This window comes from Anolis carolinensis, unplaced genomic scaffold (genome assembly GCF_035594765.1).
Source record: "Anolis carolinensis isolate JA03-04 unplaced genomic scaffold, rAnoCar3.1.pri scaffold_13, whole genome shotgun sequence".
Taxonomy (NCBI): domain Eukaryota; kingdom Metazoa; phylum Chordata; class Lepidosauria; order Squamata; family Dactyloidae; genus Anolis; species Anolis carolinensis.
Genome location: NW_026943824.1, coordinates 8,235,308 through 8,250,380, shown reverse-complemented (window position 1 = coordinate 8,250,380; position 15,073 = coordinate 8,235,308). Strand labels below are relative to the sequence as shown.

Sequence of the window (15,073 nt, the reverse complement as noted above, 5' to 3'; positions counted from 1 at the left end):
GAGGCGTGCCTGTGAACTCTGTGCGCTCAGGGCTGATGAGCCTTATCTCCGGTTCCACAAGGACAAGGCAGTCTTGCGGACGGACATTTCCTTCCTACCAAAGGTTGTGTCGAAGTTCCACCTGTCGCAAGACATTATACTTCCAGCCTTTTTTCAAAATCCGGTGTCACCATTGGAGCATGCGCTCCATGCCTTGGACGTACGGAGGGCTCTAGCATATTATGTGGATAGAACACGCGCTTATAGGAAATCCCCACGTTTGTTTGTAAAGTATAGACAGGATGCCATGGGCCTCCCGATAACGTCACAGCGACTCTCGGCGTGGATCGTTGCAGCAATACGCCTAGCATACAACCTCGCTGGCCGTGAACCACCGACCACATTGAAGGCGCATTCCACGAGAGCTGTGGCCACTTCGTGTGCTTTTATGAAGGGCGTTCCGTTGGAAGAGGTTTGTCGAGCAGCGACCTGGGCGACGCCCTCGACATTCGTCTCCCACTACAAGGTGGACGCTGTGTCCAGGAGAGATGGTGCATTCGGCAGAGCGGTGCTGTCTTTGTGTGTGGCATGACGCCCGCCGATCAAGGTTAGTAGCTTGCTAATCACCCAATTGTGTGCATTTCACAGGGACCACGATGAAGGAAAAATGGGTTGCTTACCTGTAACCATGTTTCTTCGAGTGGTCACCTGTGAAATCCACACAAACCCGCCCGGCCTCCCCGCAGCTCGTCATGCCCAGTCTTCAGCTGCCTCTTGCGGCTGGGGAACTGAGGCGGTGGCTCCTCCCACTGCCTATATATACTCAGGGGAGGCATGGGTGGGGCCCCCGCCAAAAAATGTATCTTTAGGAGCTTCTAGAGAATTCCGAAATTGTCTGCGCAGGCGCCGGAGACCCAATTGTGTGGATTTCTCAGGTGACTACTCGAAGAAACATGGTTACAGGTAAGCAACCCATTTTTACTACCAATATTTCCATGTACAACACTCTATGGTACATACATTTACCAATTCTGCATGTTCTGGTGTTCTGTTCATTGGGCATGCTTTCAAACAAAAACTTTGCTAGGTCTTACTTTCGGGGGAGGCCTTATATTTAGCAATTCAGCAAAACCTCTACTAGGGCTTATTTTCTGGGGATGTCTTATTTTCGGGGAAACAGGGTAGCTCTACAAAATTATCCTTAACCCTGAATTCTGAATCAGGTTACTGTATATCTTCCAACACACTCCTTAAATGTCATACAACTGTTAAACTCACATTATCAGGAATAGCATATCTATATAACCTGTAGGTTTTCTAATCTGATTTTACCACATATTTATTCTTTATTACAACCCTAGCGTAGGTACCCAGCGATGGGGATTCTGTAATGGTAAACATTAAAAATATTCTTTGGTTTTGGATTTTATGAACAGTCGTTTTATAAAATGCATGGCAATGTGGGTAAACTACAATTCCTATCATTCTCTGTCATTGCTCCCCAAACCCCACCAATATTTAAAGCTGGTTATGATGAGTCTGTGTAACAAGTTCTGTACAGATCCATAGCCGGTGGGAGTCACAGTATTCTCTGGAAATGAGAGCCGTCTTGGAAAGCGCCTGTATGGATATATATAAAGGTATTTTCACTTTTATTATATACTGGCTTAGGCACCCTGCAATGCCCAGGTTAGATATTTGGTAATTTGAAACACTATGTATTTTGGGCTTTATGAATGGTTCTGTTATGAAAATGCATAAGGATGTGGACTACAACTCACCCTTTCAAACCTCATCAGTACTTAAAGTTGGTCATGTTGGGTATGTCTGTCAAGTTTGTTCGAGATTCATCAATGGTGGGAGACACAATACTGTCTGGATGCAGCATGAACTACATTCCCATTATACAGAGTAAGTCCTCCCCAAGCCCCTCCAGTATGTTCTATTGGTCTTTGGGGGGTGGGGTGGGGGTGGTGCTGCGTTTGGTCCAGATCCGTCATCACTGGGAGTTGCAGGGCTCTTTGGAAGTGGGAGCCAATACGAGATCGCTCACAAACATGCACCGCCAGACACACATACATTCACTTTTAATATACAGTAGAGTCTCACTTATCCAAGCTAAACGGGCTGGCAGAAGCTTGGATAAGCGAATATCTTGGATAATAAGGAGGGATTAAGGAAAAGCCTATTAAACATCAAATTAGGTTATGATTTTATAAATTAAGCACCAAAACATCATGTTATACAACAAATTTGACAGAAAAAGTAGTTCAATACGCAGTAATGTTATATTGTAATTACTGTATTTACGAATTTAGCACCAAAATATCATGATATATTGAAAACATTGACTACAAAAATGGCTTGGATAATCCAGAGGCTTGGATAAGTGTGCAAAAAAGATACAAATAAGATCTGGAATCTGCATCTCCTACATTCTTATAATTTTCAGGAAATGTCTGGAAATTGGCACTGGCTGAACTTGAGGAGGAGAGCTTTGCTGGGATGAACAAAATGACTTCTCAGATCCCTGTGGAACTCGAGCACAGAGAAGGCAGCGCAGTTAGTCAGAAGCAACCCGACTGGTTTTGAGGTTTGGCTCCCATTCAGCTGAAATGCCACAAATCCTTTCCCATTTCTCCTTCCTCCCTTCGCTCTCTCAAGGATTTAGCTGTTCTTAGTCCAAGCAGAGGTCACCAAACATTGAAACGCTCTTAAAGCTAACCTTGCTTCCGAGTTACTTTTAAGGATGACATTTCAATGTCTATATCTTACATTATGTTCCAGAGAACATTTTACCTTTCCACCAGACTGTGGTAATGAAATGCTTTGCCTGTTGGAGTTGTCCTTTTGCACATGGAGCATATGCCACAATACAAGGGTTTCACACAGGACCAACCAGAAAACCTATAAGCAGGATCTTGGAACATCCTTCTGCTTGTGGTTGCTGGCAACTGGTCTACAGTACTGTAGTGCCCCTAGTCTTTGTCTCACTTGGCAACTTCCTGTGCCTTGTGAGCCATCAGTTTGCATTGGTCTATGCCCCAAGCCACTATTTATTTGCTTATTTGCATCCAGATCCTGTTGAAAGACGTTAGCATTGGGAAATACCGAGGTGCATCATTGCCAGATCCTTTTAGTCTACCTGTTTACCGGTAAGGAAAGCCCTTAAGATTCAAAGCTGGAGGTGGGATTTGAAGAGAATAGGGCCTTGAATTTTCTCCTTAAATTAAAAGCATTTCCATGGATGCTTTGGTGTAATGATCACAAATTATAATGAACTGCGAAAGCAGCATAAAAGCAGGAATGGAGAACTTGGTCCTTCTGAGGTTTTAGATTACTGCGTTTCTTTATTTTCGGTGAGTCTGATGGGACTTGCAGGCTAAAACATCCAGAGCAGAGCTTTCCAAACTGCGCTGCCTTCTCCATGTTCGAGTTCCACACATTAGTGTGCCGGCTCCAGTGTGTAGTTTTCCCGTATGAACGTAATGAGAAATCTCTTGAGTATATGTGAAATAAACATATATTTCTAAAAATATAAATGAGACGTTTTCATGAGAGATGTTGTGTCCCCACACATCTCATCATTTTAGTTCATGTCTCTCAATATATTTCTTATAAGGGGTTGCTTTAACCTCTGGCATGCCAGTAAAACTGAATTACTGTGTTGCAAAAAGATGCACGTAAAAAGGGTGAAATTATTTGAAAACCCTGGTCTTGGAAGTCAACAGTTCCTCACTCCCAGTCAAGTGGAAAATATGGACTAGATGGCCCATGTGGTCTCTTCCCACTATGCTTCTATACCTATTTCCCTTGTGTAGAAACAGCAGGGCAAATGCCAGGATCTCTGAGAGACCTGTTGATGCTGTAGATAACTGTGGAACCACATGGCACAGCGGGGCTTTCTGTCGTAATATTGCAACCACCGCGCACGCACACACACATATCAATTTGGTTTTATTTACAGAAGCCTCTGCCAAGCCAAACTCCACCCTTCTCACCTGCTTATGCATTAAAGTGACGTGTCCTAGCTTGAGCCTGCAGTCGCCTGGAGAAGCATTGAGGCCAGTTCCATTCTTGCCACTGGGCCAGTTCTGATTTGTGGTGCAGGCCAGCTTGGGATGGCTAAGGATGCTGCTGGTACCCGTTCCATGGCTAGGTAGGCATTCGCTTCATTTTATGGCATTCTATTTGAAAGCATCCGGGTGGGTGGAAGTCATTCATGGTGGGACATACTATCTCAGCATTTCCCCCACGCATTTATCCATGCATGGCAGGGGGTTGGTCAGGATGGTCCTTGTGGTCTCTTTCAACTCCATGATTCTATTACTACTACTACTACTACTACTATTCTACTTTCTTCCTTTAAATGAGACTCATAGTGGCTCACAACACTCAAAACAGTGCAGATAACAATTAAAAAACCAACATCATATACATATTAAAGTAGAACTGAACATAGAATACAGTAGAGTCTCACTTATCCAACACTCGCTTATCCAACGTTCTGGATTATCCAACGCATTTTTGTAGCCAATGTTTTCAATACATAGTGATATTTTGTGCTAAATTCATAAATACAGTAATTACTACTTAGCATTACTGCATATTGAACTACTTTTTCTGTCAAATTTGTTGTATAACATGATGTTTTGCTGCTTAATTTGTAAAATCATAACCTAATTTGATGTTTAATAGGCGTTTCCTTAATCCCTCCTTATTATCCAACATATTCGCTTATCCAATGTTCTGCTGGCCCGTTTATGTTGGATAAGTGAGACTCTACTGTAATTAAAGCAAATAGTGAAAATTACCTAAAACTATTACTTAAAGTGCTACAGTTTTATTTTGCTTTATTTTATTAATTAACAAGTATTTGTTCATTGCCTTTCTGTTCAAAGAACACACAGTTCTAGTTAGCTGCCAAAATAATTATTCTTCATGCTATTTCATTTGTATATTCTTCAAATAAGAATCATATTCAAACTCAAGTCTACTAATGGCTTGTTACTAGTCCTAATTTTTTCAAATGAGGAAAGTGAGAAGTGTAGCAATCTAAGGAATCCATTGTGTTAGACAAGAGTATGGATTAGTATCGTATTTTCACCATTTCCTACACAACAATCTAAGTCTGCAACTGCAGGTTGTGTGTATAGTCGGTCCTCCATATCCACTTAGATTTCCTCTCTCAAATGAAAGATACTGGCATTGACCAGATAGTTTTGCCCACTTCGAAGATTTTTGAAAGTATGGATTGCTCAGAAATGGAGAATCCCTGTCAATAGTATCCTCATAGTACAGCATGAACTCCATATCTGAGGAATCTGTTCCTGAACTAATAGTGTACAATTTAAACATACAAAGGACCAACATTGAAATGGATCTTAATCATCGTTAAAATTTAAACACAATTCAAAAGAGTTTGGAATTATCAAGCACAGTGGAGGATAGAAAGATCTGATCAAGAAATCATGTGGACTGAATGCAAAAAAAATTATAATATAAATGTTTATGAGCTTCAGCTCGCTTTATCAGAGGGATCAGTTATATCTTGACCTGTTATTTCCAACTTGAATAAATCATTGACTCGATGAGATTCACTTCATTTGTAATGCTGAAAAAGATAACGTGAAAGAAGTGGTTCTAGCCCTTTCATACTGAGATTTAAAATGAGGTCCTTACACCTTTAATCTGAAATGGTACAGCCCTCTCTATCCCTGCGTAGGACTTGTCCGTGTTCATTTTCCCCACCTGCATAAGCTAGGCTTAAAGTGAGTTGACTTCTGCTCTGGGTGAACTGCTGGTTTTCTTGGCAACCCACTTGGTGTCCTCTTTTTCAAAACAGCCCATTGGTTGGTGCAGGAACCTTCTTCAGGTAGGAGATCCACTAAGTGAGATCCCGTGTCTTCGATTCCATCAACAATGAAGGCCAAAAGCAAAGGGGTCAAATCCCGTCACGTCGCCAAGGAGGACACTTTGCACCAGGAAACGACCCAGAGGAGGGAGGAACTTCTGAAGTGTTCGCGGCGCAAAGAGAAACGGAATGAGGAGAGCCCGAAGGCCGCCTCCAGATCTGCCAAAGAGCTCCCTTGGAGCAGTAAAGACCGGCGCCTGCGGAGGCTGGAGAGCAACGAGCGCGAGCGGCAGCGCATGCACAAGCTCAACAACGCCTTCCAGGCCTTGCGGGAGGTCATCCCTCACGTCCGGGCAGAGAACAAGCTCTCCAAAATCGAGACGCTCACCTTGGCAAAGAACTATATTAAGTCGCTCACCTCGACGGTTCTCAGGATGTCCAGCGGGCACCTCCCTGCTGTCGAAGTCCCTGGTTCTGGTGGCAAATCCAAACTATATGAACACTATCAGCAGCAGTGCGAGGACGAGGAGGAGCCCAAGGACCAGCTTCAGAAATACTCTACCCAGATCCATAGCTTCCGACAAGGCAGCTGAAGTTAGCGGCTGGTCCTTGGTGCTTAGAAAGTGTCCCATAATTGTCACCAACAGAATGTGACTTCTCAAGGTGCCTTCCCCACCACAGGATTTAAGGAGGCCCTTGTTTGATGCTCATTGTTTGTTTGTATAGAACTGTCAGTTCTCTGAAGAGAATTCAAAAGGTGGTATATATAATATACAAGGGGGAGCAAAATGTTGTAGATTCTCCCTATGAACTGATAGGAACCTGCTAGCTAGCAATCACATCCCCTAATTTTTTAATTTTTCTCTCTGGACTACACTTAACCTTCTGTGGTTCTTGAGAATACTCAAAAACCACTGTGCCGTTTTTCCAAAGGAGGAGAGTCTTCCTTTAGAATTAGTTTGAAAGTTGTTCTATACTTCTGGAAAGAACCAAGACGATGGTGATAATCAAGGGTTTTTTCCCCCCAAAAAGCCTTGCATGGACTACTTTTCTTGATGGCTCAGTCTCCAAGTTGCAACAGAAAGTGATGCTTGGCACACTTGGAACTTTTGTGCATAACTTTATACTTAGTGAGTTTTATTATTAGCTCAAATGCAAAGGAAGATAAGCCGATGGCTCAGTCTAGAGCTTGTATGTGGATGCCATTGTTTATCATGTTAATTAGTGTGCTAAAATGCTCCTGCGCATGAGGGCTTTTTTGTATGGTCTCCCCATTTCTGTGTTGGACATTCCAACTCTCACCCTATTCACGTCTACCTTGGGCTTCCTTAGCTTTAAGGACCAAGACCTCTATATATTTTGTTTTAAGATATGTGTTTGAGATACCAAACTCTTGAAAGTTTTCAGTTAAAACAAATGAAAGCTCCAAATGATTGTCAACATTCTATGAAGGAACTGTTGTAATCCAGAGCGAAACTGGATCAGGTGCCCTTTCAATAAGCAATTATACAAATAGCTTTTAACACGAGTAATTCAGGAGGCATGGAGGGTCCAAGCATCACTGGGATCCTGGCCCAAGGAGCAGCAAGGAGAATTCAATGCTTTGCTCCTTCCCGACAGAACCTATCTTCTTCATATCTTGGGAACTACCTGTAAATACACACACACACACATACAGTATATTCAAGATAGTTACACTGGATCCTGCAATGGTACAACCAATATCAACAAAGAAAATTGAGACCTTAAGCTCAACTGCTTGCCCAACTGTTTTTATATTGACATTTATATTGGATTCTGGCCCTTATGCCCAGATTTGTGTCTATCTGTACAAATGCATATGTGCAACTCATTGTGTCCTTTGTCTTAATTTGGAAATAGCCACCAAAGTTTGTCGTAAGGCAGCATTGTGTATTAGACAAACACAGGTATTGTTCCTGACTTTATCACTAGACGATTCATCCTATTTATGTTCCCTGCAGCCAAATGTGTGATCTTAGAAAGGACTTTTAGTATTTATCTATGTACGGCACCTAATAGAATGAAGACTGTTTAGGTGCTGACTTTTTTATAAACTGTACATAATACTATTGTATTGTTTTTGCAGATGATCAAAATAAGAAATGTTGGTGTATATTTAATCTCTTTGATTGAAAGGAGGGTTAGGGTTAGGTTTGATTAAGTCAAAGTGATTCGGAGCCAATGTAAAGCTCTTCAGGGGAAAATATATGACAGTACTGTCACATACAATAAAATAATTAAAGGAAATATTAAAAGCGAAGATCCTAAGTTTTTATATTGTCTTTTCATGTGGTCCAGTTTCTTGAGTCCATTGTCAATGACTAGTTCAAACTCTAAACAAATTTTGTTAATGCAACTGGTTTATATGGAGCTCCCTTATCAAAAGAGGTCAGGGAGAAGAGTATATTTAAGGAGAATGTACTTATAGTTCCTTCACTGGATAAAAAAAGATCTTTGATATAAATGATCTGCTGATTTGGGTTCAGGTACAGATGTTTTTGGGTGAGCATGTGTGCTTCCTATCAGCTAATACTATGATTGTAGGGTATTCAAATTTTCTTTTTGGTTTCGTCTATATTAAATCCATTCCCCGTGGGAAATGGCAAGAAAGCAAACCCTTATTGCAGGTAGAAAAAACCCAGCTGCTTCTGGAAAGATAAATAAAGGGCTAAATCATTTCTGAAGTACTTTAATTGCAAAGTCAACAAACCTTGGCTTATTTCTGAAGGAAGAGGGAGAACAACGCCACACAGTTGTTATGATGCGATTGAGAGTAAGGAGATTGGGAAGGAAAGATTGGGAGTCCAGGGAAAGAAATGGTGTCGATCTTAAGGATGATGCCTTCTCTCTCCTTGAGAGTTGGAAAAGACCTAAAGAGCCACCTTGTCCAACCCCATTCTGCCACACAGGAATATACGATCGAAGCACTCCCGACAGATGGTCATCAAACTTCTGTTTAAAAACTTCCAGCTTAGGAGACTGCACAACCCTTCACTCCTGAACAAGGTTTAAGTGGGCCGGGCTATGGTGTAGCTGGCTAGTAACCAGCTGCAATAAATCACTACTGACCGAGAGGTCATGAGTTCGAAGCCCGGGTCGGGTTAAGCCCCCAACCATTAAATAGCCCGGCTTGCTGTTGACCTATGCAGCCCCGAAAGACAGTTGCATCTGTCAATTAGGGAAATTTAGGTACGCTTTATGCAGGAGGCTAATTTAACTAATTTACAACATCATAAAACTGCCAGCAAAAGACGAGGAATGGAATGAGGAAGTACAGCCACTACTGGACAGTGAAGCAACAGCTCTCCCTGTGGCCGGAATCGTGACGCTCGGGAAAAAAAAAGTTAAATGCCTCTGTGTCTGTCTATATATGTTGTTTGTCTGTTGGCATTGAATGTTTGCCATATATGTGTTCATTGTAATCCGCCCTGAGTCCCCTTCGGGGTGAGAAGGGCGGAATATAAATACTGTAAATAAATAAGTGGAATCTCATTTCCCAACAGATTTGAACTCATTGCTCCATTGTGTCCTAGACTCCAAAGCAGCAGAAAACAAGCTTGCTCCCTTCCTCAATTTGACGTCCTTTCAAATATCTCAACTATAGCTATCATGTCCCCCTTTTACCTTATTTTCTCCAAACTAGACCAGGGTTGATATTGCAATGGAATTATGACAATAGCAAACCTTGCAATGACTCCCCAAAATATAGACACAAGTGTAAAATGCATTTATGCTTGTGTATGTCAGCAACAGGACTGCTAGCCTCAGAAAACAGAATTCTCTAGTAAAAGGTGAAAGATTTATACAATCTGAAGATAAATTCTCAATTTTAGTCTCAATAAGATCAGATTAGTGGAATCGATAATGGACAGTTGAAATGTTCTGTTCCAGTTATGCCTCCAAACAGAATTGCGGCCACAGATTGACTTTGAAGGAGTGTATCTTGGAATCTCTCATGATTTTAGGAGCCACCAATCCCTCCAAAAGTTTTTCAAGTTCAGACCTGACGACAAAGGACTTAAGTGGCATTAAAAGTGTCCATGCTGGAAAAGGGCAAATTGGGCAGGGAGACCGAGAGGAAGAATCGTGCAGAAAGGTCAGTGCTGTTTACTCTCGAGAGATTACAGCAAAGGCACCCTTGATCAAAGTCAAATCAGCTGCATCGTTTAGGAAGAACAGGATAAAAGGCAATTAGCCACAAATGAACAGGAACAATGCTGCCTTCACTTGCAGGCAGAACCGTTTTAATCGGCCGCAGGGAACATGACCTGCCTGCCAATGTTTGATGATCATCTTTCCTGTGCACCGTCTTGTTTTTGTGCACAAAGAGAACCCTGGATTGTGTTCAGGTGGCCTTTTCGCTGCAAATGTCATATCTGATGCACTCGCCACTGAGTCTGGACTTGAGCCAGTGAACAGGGAGAAAGGCAAGACTATGCCCCATTGAAAGCAATGGAGTATTAAGCTTGCAAACAGTGCTGCTGCCCTCCTTTCACCACTCAAAACTCACCATTTAGATGGCTATCTATCCCATTAGGAAGGGTTAGGCTTGCTTTCTGCGACTAAGATACAATGGAGCAATGGATTCAAACATCAGGGGAAAGATTGCACTGAAACATGGTGATCAGAGCTATTCAGCAATGAAATGTTGCCTTGGGAGTCCAGTGGAATCTTGTTCTCTGGAGTTCATAAGCAGGGGCTGGATGGCCATCTGTCAGGAGGGCTTGGGTTGTATATTCTTACATGGCAGGGAATTGGCTATGAGTCCATGCTGTTTCCTTTCAAGCCAGTATGAAGGTGCCCATGCTTCCTCTCACAAATCCATATTTTATGGACAAGAATCTATATGCAAAGAAGTCCTGAAAAGACATCCTTATAGAAATAGCCTTGCGTTTGAGCAGGGAATGTATTTGGCAATGCAGTCGACTGTTAATAAGCGGAACAGACTGTACTGCTAAAAGCGCACACCTCCTTTGAGCAAATATCAGAACTGCCTTTTGTTAACGCCTTGCTTCTTAATAGCATGGCAATGGAAAAAGGAGTATTTTTTCCTCCTTTTTGCTGGCAAGGAGACTCTTTATTCCTTTCAAGCATGGAAAGTATTTATTCAATTAGGTAAATGACACGGGAGTGACGATGTTTGGCTTTTCATAATACAGAAAGCAGTGCCAAACACACCTGGAGAGCACCAGGTTGAAGAAACACAGTTCAGACTGACTTGTGCAATTGCCACATCTCTTGCTTAATATTGTAGGATGGAATATAAGACATTTCGGATGTTTGTAACTCAGGGACTGCCTGTATATGTCTTTGTTTGAAGAGCACTGACTAATTGAGAGGAAAAAGAAGAAGAAAAAAAATAGATATGTTCAAAAGGTACCTAAAGAACATGACATGTTTTCCCTGGCCCAACGCCTCCAACGCACAAAGTCTTTCATTGTCTTATGACTGTGATAAGACCTGCCGAGAGAAAATACCATTTTGAAAGCAATCCAAAAATGTTTTTGTTCCGTAACTCTTCCGAAAGCAAAACAAGGGCAGCTTTGGGAGGCAGCTGGTCCTATCCTGGGGGACAAAAGGGACATGTGTGCATCATCAGATAAGACATGTTGTTGGTCCACCATAAGGGAGATAATCCTTCCCTGTGCGATCCAAAGCTATATACAGTGAAACCTCGACTTTTGAGCAACTCAACTTGTGAGTTTTTCAAGATATTTGTTGCTCCAACCCCTGAAAGTAGATAGACAGCTGCATAGAATCAGAAGAGACCCCAAGGACTATTTAGCTCCCTAAGATCAATAAACAGATAGATAGAATCCTAGTCACATCCAATCTCCTAAAATGGACAGATACCCTGTTTCCCCGAAAATAAGACATCCCTGAAAAATAAGACCTAGTAGAAGTTTTGCTCAATTGCTAAATATAAGTCCTCCCCCGAAAGTAAGACCTAGCAAAGTTTTTGTTTGGAAGCGGGCCCAGCGCCTGCCAAATAGAACACCAGAGCATGCAGGATTGGTAAATGTACATACCAGTTGTACATGGAAATAATGGTAGTAACAAGAAATTCTTGATAGGATTCACAGTTTGTCTGGTTATGCTGGTTTGTGATGACAACTACTGTACAGTATATAATAAATGTTCATTTTTTTGTTCAACAATAAATGTGAATTCTTCATGGAAAAATAAGACATCCCCTGAAAATAAGACCTAGTGCATCTTTGGGAACAAAAATTAATGTAAGACACTGTCTTATTTTCGGGGAAACACGGTAGATAGATAGAGCTGGAAGAGACCCATCCAAGAGCCATTCTTTCTGCCAGACATCAGGATGCCATCCAAATTTTCCCAAAAGATATGGGAGATGTGACTGAGAGCAAAAATATGCTTATATCATAGAATCCTAGAGTGGGGGCGGGCTTGGGGTGGGGGAGAACAAATTAATAGTATTTCAATGGGAAATTTGCTGTGAGGTATGAGCAATTGGAATTATAGCCTTGGTCATAGAACGGATTTACCACTTAAATCAAGGTATTTATTTATTTACTGTATTTTTATACTGTTTTATCTCAACAAACTTGGGCCCTCCCTCCAGGTGTTGTGGACTTCAACTCCCACCATTCCTAACCGCTTCAGGCTTAAGAGACTGAGACGGAAAAGGAAAGGCCCTTACAATATAATTTACAATATTATATAATATTATAATATATTGTATATGCATAAAATAATAATATTTTATAATACAATATACTAATGATACAATATAATAATATTAATTATATATTATATATTACATGTAATATTATTAATAATATTACACTATATAGATATAGTAGGTAAAGGTTTCCCCTGACGTTAAGTCCAGTCGTGACCGACTCTGGGGGTTGGTGCTCATCTCCATTTCTAGGCCGAAGAGCCGGCGTTGTCCATAGACATCTCCAAGGTCATGTGGCCACTGGCATGACTGCATGGAGCACCGTTACCTTCCCGCTGGATCTACCTATTGATCTACTCACATTTGCATGTTTTCGAACTGCTAGGTTGGCAGGAGCTGGGGCTAACAGCGGGGGCTCATTCCACTCCCGGGATTTGAACCTGGCACCTTTTGGTCCGCAAGTTCAGCAGCTCAGCGCTTTAACACACTGTGCCACCAGGGGCCCCATAGATATAGTACAATATGGTAATTTATTGCTAGTATTGTGCTATGCGAATAATACAATATTGTATGTAAATTTAATTTATACACCGCTCCGAGTCCCTTTCGGAGTGAGAAGGGCGGGATATAAGCGAGGCAACTGGCACCCTATCTATCTGATGAGGCTCTGGCAACAGTCATCCATGCCACGGTCACGTCTAGGCTGGACTATTGCAACGCCCTGTATGTTGGCCTTCCGATGTCCACGACCTGAAAGCTCCGTATTGTTCAGAATGCGGCAGCCAGGCTACTCACAAGAACACCCATGAAATGCCACATAACACCAGTGCTGCAGCATCTGCATTGGCTTCCAACTGATTACCGTGGTCTATATAAGATGCTAGTTTTGACCTTCAAAACTCTTTACGGCCAGGGCCCATCGTACCTTAGGGACTGTCTCTCCTTCTCCCATCATCGGAGGTCGCAATGACCATCTCAACGCGAATTACTTTACATACCGGGTCCTAGAGAAGTGCACTTGGAAAGGACCAGGCGCAGAGCTTTTTCTATTTCTGCCCCTGCCTTATGGAATGCCTTGCTGCCCTACATGAGAACCATGCGTGGGTTAGGGCCCTTTACCCTAGCACTTAAGACCTGGCTCTTTACTAGAGCTATTAATCTGTGTTAATTTTATCATTATTTGTATGTATGTATTTTTATCCTTTACAATTTTATCTTGTAAATCGCCTAGAGCATCTTGGATGGAGGGCGATTAATAAGTAATTAAATGATGATGATGATTATATAAATGTATTAAATAATAAATAAATAAAGAGTCCAAAATGCCTGGAGGGCCGTAGTTGGCCTAGATCTGGCCTAAAGCATATTGGAAAGCCTGTTCTGCGGCACTGAGGCAGCAAAGAAATCAATGTTGCTGATACAGTTCCAATGGATGTAACTCTGGTTCCTATTTGTCTAGCGCTGATGGACAGTTGGGAGACCTTTCAATTTGTGCAGGAGAATCCCTTGCTGCCGAGACGGATCATGCCGCTGGAGGGCGACAGAGAGTAGCCTCAGGGTAACGAGACCCAAAGGGAGCGGGGCAGAGAGGCGTGTGGAACTCTCTAGGAATCGTTTCTCAGGCAGGAAGCGGAAAAGCACCGGGCCAGAGGCTCGGTGGCAGCCACCAAGGGAGGGAGGCGCCTGTTGTCATAGAGATTTCGGAGAGCGGCCAGGGCGGGGCATTATGGGAAGGAGGCGGGGCCAAAAGGAGGCAGCCCTTCACTCCCGTTGGGAGGGGGTCCTCGAGGAGGGAAGAGGCGGGGCTTGGCGTCAATCAGCGCTAGGGGCGCAGAGGCTTCTGGGAATTGGAGTCCCAGAGGCAGAGAATGGGAAAAGGGACTTCTCTGGCCAAATAATCATAATAGTGGGTTGTTGTATGTCTTTCGGGCTGTGTGGCCATGTTCCAGAAGTATTCTTTCCTGACGTTTCGCCCACATCTATGGCAGGCATCCTCAGAGGCAACCTCTTTGGATGCCTGCCATAGATGTGGGCGAAACGTCAGGAGAGAATACTTCTGGAACATGGCCACACAGCCCGAAAGACATACAACAACCCTGTGATCCCGGCCATGAAAGCCTTCGACAACACAATCATAATAGTAATAATAATGTTTCAGAGCTAAAGTAGCAAAATCCATACTTGAGGTCAGAAATGGAAATGATTTGAGATGATACAAATCAGACACTATCATTGTTATGTTCCTGCTATCACAATTTTAAAGAGCTAGTTTTAATTTTTGAATAAATTTTAATGTTTATATTATATTTATATTTACAAACACATATATTTATAAACTTATATATTATATAAATGTTTATAAAGGTTGTATATTATTGATGTCATGGCCTATGGCTAGTACAATAAACAATTCATTCATTCATTCAAATAATAATGCAAATAATGGTAATGCAGAACCACCATAAGTAAGGCTCCAGGATTAACATTGAGGAAAATAACAGGAATGCAGATAATAAAAAGAGCAAAAGGGACCATGCATAATAATTCTCCAGAGATTTATCTACATT

The 15,073-nt window shown here is 42.1% G+C and overlaps 1 protein-coding gene across 1 annotated transcript; it reads left to right on the top strand.

Annotated features, from left to right (window-relative positions):
* Positions 1–912: 912 nt before the first annotated feature.
* bhlha15 (basic helix-loop-helix family member a15) lies at positions 913–8,114 on the top strand. The gene is made up of 2 exons (XM_008120891.3): positions 913–4,138; positions 5,825–8,114. The coding sequence occupies exon 2, from the start codon at positions 5,902–5,904 to the stop codon at positions 6,424–6,426; it is 525 nt and encodes a 174-aa protein (XP_008119098.2). The 5' UTR covers positions 913–4,138; positions 5,825–5,901; the 3' UTR covers positions 6,427–8,114.
* Positions 8,115–15,073: the final 6,959 nt, after the last annotated feature.